At 37.6% G+C, this 8,523-nt stretch overlaps 1 protein-coding gene and 1 pseudogene across 1 annotated transcript in view; both read right to left on the reverse strand.

Moving 5' to 3' along the window:
* The window catches only part of ZNF280C (zinc finger protein 280C), a 26,616-nt gene extending 20,418 nt beyond the window's left edge, over nt 1-6,198 (reverse strand). Inside the window, exons 1-2 of the mRNA XM_006881867.1 lie at nt 6,071-6,198; nt 910-1,067 (exon numbers count right to left, since the gene is read on the reverse strand). Coding sequence (XP_006881929.1) covers nt 910-1,067; nt 6,071-6,183 — 271 coding nt within the window. The 5' untranslated portion in view covers nt 6,184-6,198. The remainder of the gene's footprint in view (nt 1-909; nt 1,068-6,070) is intronic.
* LOC102861258 lies at nt 2,298-4,975 on the reverse strand (annotated as a pseudogene).
* Nucleotides 6,199-8,523: the final 2,325 nt, after the last annotated feature.

Genomic DNA, 8,523 nt, shown 5'->3' on the forward strand with positions numbered 1-8,523 from the left:
AGTTGGTGGTCTGTTCCACAATCAGCTCCTGGCCTATGATTAGATATTACTGTCATGACAAGAGTCCAGAATGAAAGGGACATAGTGGATGGCGGCGGGGGGGTGGGGGGGATAACTGTATAATACTGAAAAGAATTGTGTGGGTTTTTTTGTTTGTTTTTTTTTTTACTTTTCAAAGAGAAAAGCAAACGGGGGGAGGGGTGGCAGGGAGGAAAGTGTGCAACAATGAATGGAAATCCAAAGTCTCTGTAAACTTTCATTAAAGAAAAAAAGCGTGAAAAAATCTATTTTCACTGAAAAAAGTGAAATACTAATTTTTCAGATAAGGAATCTGAAGTATAGAAAGATTAAGTAATTTGACTGAGATTTTGAAGCTATATTAAAAGGCAGAGCTGGGATTTGAACACAAGAAATCTAATTATAGATACTGATTTCGACTATCATTGTAGTTACATTTTCTTATTATATGTTTAAATCAAAGGCACTGATTTCACATTTGAAAATCGCAGAATCTTAATTTTCTAAAGTAATCCTTGATAATACATGTTGTGATGTGCCACTGAATCCAAACCAATTCATAGCTGACCCTCGAGTGGTTTTTCAGAGGCTGCAAATTACATTGGAGATTGGAGTTTGGTGGTTTCAAAGTGTGACTTTCAAGTCAGCAGTTCAACTCCTTACCACTAGGCCACCAAAGCTCCTATCTTGATATACCAAGAATTACTTTAATCTTAGAACTTACATTATTTACAAGTTTATGTAAATGTTAAAATTGGTCTTTTTCACTTTTCTCCTCAAATCACAAAGTTTGTTTCTTATTCTCATTTTCTGCCAGAATTCCTAAGGTTTCTTCATGGTGTACATGGTTTAATTAATACTATTCAGTACTGCAGTAAAGCTATAACTTACTAGAGAAGTCATGGGGTGTGTGTGTACTTTCAATGTGACACTGCAGCTGGAATGGTGTGGGATACTGACGGTGGCAATGCTGGCAGGTGGTATGGTTTTCCCAGCTCTCGCTGTTTTGCTTCTCAAGTTCCATGTGGTGTTTCATATGGTTCATAAACCTATAAATGATTGTTAACAGGAAAAAAATTCAGAATAGAAAAAAATAACCTCATATACAACTATCTAAATCTAAAATTTGGGAAATAGATCACCCAAAAACTCTGAGGTCTTAAAGCCCCCTAGTAAACTCTAGAAAAGTGTGCAATATATTTTCTTTTCTCCCTGCACTTTTAATCATCACGTTAATTACTCAGTAACTACTTTTTATTTGAACTTTCTTTACAGTAATTCATTAATGTAGTTCATATAAAATATCACTAATTTACTATTATTTTTAATAATTATTTCACGTTGAAACCTTTTTTGTAAAAGAAAAGAGCAAGCTTCTTTTTCATACATGAAGTACTGTCTACATTTTTTTTAAGTTTATTATTTTTTGTGTGTGTACTGTTAAATTGGATCTGACTGGTACAGGAGGAGATTGCCCCTCCTTCTCCAGCAAAGCATCTGGTGGATTCAAACCGTGTACTTCTGGGACTGCAGGGCAGCTTCTTGCCACTAGGCCAAGAAGAGAAATCTGTTGAAGGCCTGTGACTTAAAAAGAAAATTATGAGTATTTTTATTTTTGTCTTGTCTTTTAAATGCAATCAACATTAATTTTAATGTCTATAATTACAAGAACCTTTTGTTTCACTTAATGATATTGGTTTGCTGTTAGCAGACTGTTGATTTTAAATTGTAGATTATACCCTTTATAGGTACTGTCCACTGTTCAGTTTTACAATCTGCTATTTCAACTTCTCTAAAAGGCTTCCATTGAACAAAACCTATGACCTTCAGTACCAGAGAGTACAATTTAAATAGGAATACTTATTTCAAAAAGATTTCTAATGTTTTTTGTTGAATTTGAAGATTATTCAATCAAAACTATACTTTTCAGATTATTTTTAATTGTTAACAATTATTTCCTTTGAGTCCCTACAAGAAATAATCTTGACACTAAATTATCATGAAGGTTTTAACCTTTACCTCTATTTCACAGCTGAACAACACTTTTTTTCAAATTCAAATAAAAATGTGAATATTTATTAATATATGTTTATTTTGTGTGCATAGAAAAACAAACGAGATTACATACATATTACATACAAAATGGGGGAGGATACTAGTATGCGAATACTGTGTTCTGGAGAGCTCTCCAGGTTATGGTAAAACTCGAGAAAATTACTCCTTAAGCAGAGGCAGCAGACCCTCCTCAGGGTAATGACTCCCTCTCCTTCCCTACAGCGTCAGTACTTTTTGCCAAAAGGCCCAGATCTGAGTAAAGGAGAGCGCCCCCGTGAGCGCAGAATCCGCGCATAAGGGCTGCAGTCTGTTGAGCTTTGGCAGGTGGGTGTTCGAGGAAGTAAGTTTCGAAGGAATGGTTTCTTTCCTGGGGGTTGATGGTTTGGTTGCTGGTTTTCCTGGTGCTTTCCAAGGCGCTTTTTGGTAGAGGAGGCCTGGCCTTGGAGTTTTGTCACCGTGTGATACTGCTCAGCGATGCAAGCTGCCTTCTTCCGAAGGTCTAGTTTCACAAGCATCGTGTTATTCTGCAGCTCAGCCAGGGTCTGGTCCTGTTTGATTAAGATGTCATCACAGGTAGTCAAGGCTTGTCGAAGTTTTTCAGCTCCAGTGCTATGGCAACAGGCTCTTTCTGCTGACTGGAAAGACTCACCAAGTTTCTGAAGCTCTGTCCGCAGCAGCCTTATATTCTTCTGGCCTTCCTCTAACTTCTTGTCCACATCAATGGTACAAGGCTTTGCTGAAGGTGGTGGTTCTAACATTTTCTGATACTTCTGCAGCTCTTCCGAGGTAGACTTTAGCTCTGCTTTGCACTGCTCTAATTTAGATTTCACCTCCTGGAGCTGCTGGCCATGGGACCCTGCCAGCCGTTGTGATCGCCGAAAGGACAGTTCAGACTGAGATTGTTGGTGGGCCACTGGTTGCTGTCTCGCTTCCTGTAAGAGGGCTTCTAGCTCTTCAATCTTTTCATCTCTCTCCTGAAGCTCTTCTTGGTAAAAACTTGAGTGACTCCTTGAGAATCTTTAGTTTCTCTTCATACATTTCCTCTAATAGTTCCTTCTGAGTGTCCAGATGTTCACTGCACCACTGTTCCCGTTGTTGCATCTGCTCTACCATCTCATTGCAAATTTCGTCACGGCATTTCCAGCTGTAGCTTTTCCTGCCTTTCTTTTAAAGCTGTATTTTCAAGGCTTCTACCACCTTCAGGAGTTCCTCCTTGCTATACATGGAGGTGTCACTTTCATTTTCTGTGTTGTCATCAAGGCCTGGGTCCAGCTTAGGCCCCGTCTCTAAGCTGGGGGATGACCGAAGACTGTGTTCCTTGATGAATGAATGCAGGAGTGGTAATCCCAGTTGCACTGGTGGGGCATGCACAAGCTGGCTGGCAATAGCTGAAAATTTTGCCACATGAAGGGTTTCATCATAGGTAGATTTCACATTGACAATCATACATGAGCGGCCTCGGCCTGTAAAGAAGCCTTGGAACACTCGAGTCAACTTGCTGTCACGGAAGGGAACCAAGTTTTGCTTTGACCGGTTCTGCTGATTCTGGCGCAAAGCAGCAATACAGCGGCCTAGAGTGTGCAGAGAAGTGTTAATGTTTCCTGCTTCCTTCAGCCTGTTTGCCACTCTTTTGATCTTTGCAGCGCTCTGAGCCAGCCAGATCACAGAGTGACAACTCACTAATCTTGGGAATTAAATCCCCTTCCCCCTGAAGGTGCAGGATTCTAATTGAGAAAATGCTGTGACTGCGGCTAGAGTTCTGGTTCAATAGGGTACTGGCAAAGCTCTGGGTTTTTAAAAAATTTTATTTCATTATTTTTGTGTGTGTGTACCGTCAAATCAGATCTGACTGGTACAGGAGGAGATTGTTCCTCCTTCTCCAGCAGAGCATCTGGTGGATTTGAACCGTGTACCTCTGAGATTACAATGCAGCTTCTTGCCACTAGGCCACCAGAGCTCGCCAAAGCTCTGGTTTTTACGACCTACTTTCAGCAGTTTCCAGGCTTCCTCAGCATCCAGTTGAGATCTTTCACATAGGGATTGCCATTCTGATCTTCACATAATCGTAGAGTCTGCCTCTTGCGCTGTTGGCTAGGTGGTTCTAACAGGTCATAGATCAGCTCGTTGTAGATCTCAAAGAATGATATCCAGACGGAGAAGCGGATGTCTGCTGGGACACTTACTGGGGCAGTGTCGGGCTTTGCCCATTGATGACTTGTTTCATCCATGTGGCTATTGCTGGTAAAGGTGACTGGTAGAAGAGAGCCCAGCAATGCCACTATCAAAGCTGGTACTGGTACCCATCCAACTTTCAATGTGGACACTTCTCTTCAAGGAAGTAGATAAGTCTTCCTCTGGGAAGCCTCCATTTAACAGAGCCAGCTTCTTCATTTCCTCCTGCCGGATCTGCTTGCTGTCTAGCCAGATTACCTCATTGGAAAGCAAGGTTTTAATACCACTTCTGCTTTTTAAAAAATCATGATCCTAGCTAAATATTTATACATAGATCTTTCAAAACAGTCATAAGCCATTATTCTTTCAGCTCATAATTTTACGTATTTAAAATTTATCCACATGAAATACTATCCTGCAATTTTCATATCAGCAGTTTAAATTTCTCTACCTAGTAGATGAAGATGGAAAATAAGCTCCACAGCTGTTCTCAGAATAAAAAAAACCCTAACTAGTTTTCATAATATCCAATGTAGGGAGGAAAAACCTCTTTCATATTTTTAAAACATACTTTAAAAATGAAGAGTCATATAATTCAATGATTTAAAAGTACAAGTTCCTAAAATTTAAAGCATATATTTATTTTAAAAATTTTCTAAATTCTACTGAAATGGTTCTCTTTAAAAATGTATTTTTAAAAATTTTTAAATCTAGAATACCATTTTACCATATTGTTGTGTGCTGATGAGTCAGAATTAACTCATAGCTGACCCCTCTGAGTGGGTTTTCAGAGGCAATAAATTATCCAAGAGGAGACTGCGCCGCTTTCTCCCACAAATAGCTATTATTTTTTTCTTATTGTGTAACATTGAATCAGATCCAACTGGCACAAGAGATTGCCCCTCCTTCTCCAGTGAAGCATCTGGTGGATTCAAACTGTGATCCTTCGTGATTGCAGCACAATGAATAGCTATTTTAAAAATGCGTTAGATTTTATCATTAAAGAAGACATGTTTCACAGAATTGGTAATTCTCTAAAGATCACCATAAAAGACACTTTCTCGGCAATATAACTGTGTCAAATTATAAATATTAATTAAAGTTTTTGAGCATTAAATAAGACTAGTATGAAAGAAGTAAAGCTGGATAAAGTGATTGCTGTCATGAGAAAATGAAAAAAATTTAGAAAGCAGCCAGAAAAGAAAAATCTTGTGAAAATTCTAGTTTAATTGGAGAGGGAGAGAGAGATGGGGGAGAAAAGTAGTTTTCCTTGCAGTTTTTTTTTTCTTTCTCATTTTTAGCAATCAACTAAATGGATCATTTAAATGGATCTAAATGGATAATTTTTAGCAATACAACTAAATGCATCTAGAACTCAGACTCCTAAAACATAAGACAAAGATTTTCAACGAAACGATCTGCCTTTGTTTTTTATTATAAAGTCTTAAAATTGATTATCAAGGATGATAGGAAATAATAAATATATATTTACATCTGTAGTAGTCCAATTTGAAAATAAGTGTTTGTTGATGTATGCCACAGTCAGAGCTGACTCAAAACTGACCATCCATTGAGTGTTCAGAGGCAGTAAATTCCATCGGAGTTGATTGTCCATCATTCTCCCGCAGAGCAGCTGGCAGATTGAAATTGCATGCCTTTAGATTGGCAGGGTTTGTTGTTGTTGTTATGTGCCGTCGAGTCGTTTATGACTCATAGCGACCCTGTGTACAACAGCCCTAAACCCTGCTCTATCCTGTGCCAATCGCACTGCCTCTGACACACCCATCCCGATTACCCCAGTCACTGAATGGCAGGGTTTACATACCTAATATTGTTTTTAAGAACCTTCAAACAACTGTAGCATCTGAAAGTTGTGTAAGTTTTCTGTTCTTCATTAGCTCCTTCATGTCTTCCATAATAAAAGTCACTCACTAACATGATCAATTTTCCTTTCTCTGAAGTAATCCTACTTCTACTTTGTGTATTACTTTCCAAATAGTCCCTTAACACGTCTGGGCAACAACGCTAAAAGAGAAAAACATGTAAGCTTTATTCAAACAAGAAATTTATTTTTTAATTAACAAAGAAATAATTCCAAAAAGAAATCAGAAATTTTGATCCTAATAAACTACAGACCTACTACCCATTTCCTTGCAATTTATTCTTTCAGATGTAACTATTTTCTAATAATTGGTTTTTCCCCAAAAGTCATTAATTTCATATCTATATAAAACATACTTTAAAAGGAAAGGTAGTTTATATGTCATTATGTATATTTTAAATTCTAAAATAACTTTCAGTATATCTTGGTTGAAAGAGGACTTTGAACACAGCTATCCTGCCATCCCCTAGATTCATGGTGCTAGTAAATGGATAAGAGAGCAGTACCAGGTAGTTCTTGTATACCTTCACACATTCTATTTAAACCAAACCAAATCTACTTCACTCCAGTCAACTTCAACTCACAGACCCTGCAGGACAGAGCAGAACTGTCTCTTAGGGTTTTCAAGATTCTAAATCTTTATGGAAGCAGACAGCTTCATCTTTCTCCTGCGGAGAGGCTGGTGGATTTAAATTGCCAAATTATTAGACACCACCTCCACTATTTAATGCACTATTCCAATAGGGCTCCTTATTCTATCCAGAATATCTAATTATATGGTGATATTTACATCATGAGGAAATTCAAGACCTCATATAAACTGATCTTAATGTCAAACACATGGAGGTTTTTTCCCTCCAATAACACAATACAAATACATTACTGTACACAATTTTCAGTTTGTAGGACTTAAGATTCCTCATAAGAATAAGCAGAACAAAAGAACTTGTAAAAAATTCAAAATGATATTGCATACAAAGCAACCACATAGTTAATGACATAGAAAGCATAATTAAAGAGTAAAATTAATTAAATCAAGAGTAATTAAATCACATAAATCAATACAAATTAGTTTAACTCAGCTACTAAAAGAGGATCACAAAAGAAAAATAACAGCTAGAAGCTTAAAAATATACCAAAATATACCAAAAACAAAGGGTTGGAATAAAAAGGCAAAACAGGGAAATGGAAATAACAAAAAAGCAAGAGTAGTGAACCTGATATCAAAGTAGAATTCAAGTTAAAAAGCATTAAACATTAAACATTAAGGTTAAAAAAAGGACACTTTATGAATACACTAAAGAGTTAAATAAATACATAATTAGGTTTTAAGAGTTGGAACTATACCTATCTCATAATAGCAACAGTAATAAAACAGCATTGTTATTTTTAGTTGCCACTGAGTCATAGTGACCCTGTCTATGAACTGAACAAGAGATCTGAGCCCTGACCCTTCCTGCGCCATCCTCACCATCTGTTCTGCTCGAGCTCACTGTTATAGTTGCAGTGTTAATCCATCTTGTTGAAGGTCATCTTCTCTTTCTCTGACCCTCCACCTTTCCTATCATGATTTCCACCCCCCCTCCCAGGGAATGGTATATGAGACTAATAATAATACCACTATCACTCTGGGAGTGAAAAGATGTGATGAATAAAAAGATTTAATTTTGGATTTCTAGAGATACACAGACACATGTTTTGTGTGGGCAAGGGGCCAAACTCTGAATTTCAATGAAAATTTGCTCATCTTTTCAATAGCAAGCAATAAAATTCCCTAAGTTCTTTGGCTTGTACTCTTCCTCAAAAAACCTATTATTGCCTCTCTAGTTTTTCCTTTCTTCTCATTTATACTGGCAATGCAGGAAGAGTACAAACAATTTTCATGCAAACACAACAGGACTCTCGAATGCCTACTATTTTCAATGTTGTGTAAACCCTATACCTTGGAGACTCCCTATAACATAATTATTATATAACCCCAACTATATTCTAAGAGTTGTCCGAGTATTGGAAAATTAAAATGCTAAGCCAATATCCCATGGAATACCACAAGAACAAATAAGTCTGTCCTAGAGAATGTGAAACCAAAGTTTCTTGGAGACAAGAATGGTGAAACTCCATCTCATATACTTTGGCCATGTTGTCAGAGAAGCCAGTCCTTGGAGAAGGACATCATGCTTGGAAGGTAGAGGGTCAGCGGTAGAGAGGAAGACCCTCAACAAGACTGACTGATACAGTGACTGTAGCAATGGGATCAAGTGTGCCAGAAATGCTGAGATTAGCTCAGGATAGGGCAAGGTTCAGAGCTGTTCAAACCCTTGTAGGGTCATGAGTCATACTCAGCTCAATAGCACATAACAACAATAAAGTGACATGCACATGTTACCATAAAAAAC

This window comes from Elephantulus edwardii, unplaced genomic scaffold (genome assembly GCF_000299155.1).
Source record: "Elephantulus edwardii isolate Elephantulus edwardi_28Jun2011 unplaced genomic scaffold, EleEdw1.0 scaffold00016, whole genome shotgun sequence".
Taxonomy (NCBI): domain Eukaryota; kingdom Metazoa; phylum Chordata; class Mammalia; order Macroscelidea; family Macroscelididae; genus Elephantulus; species Elephantulus edwardii.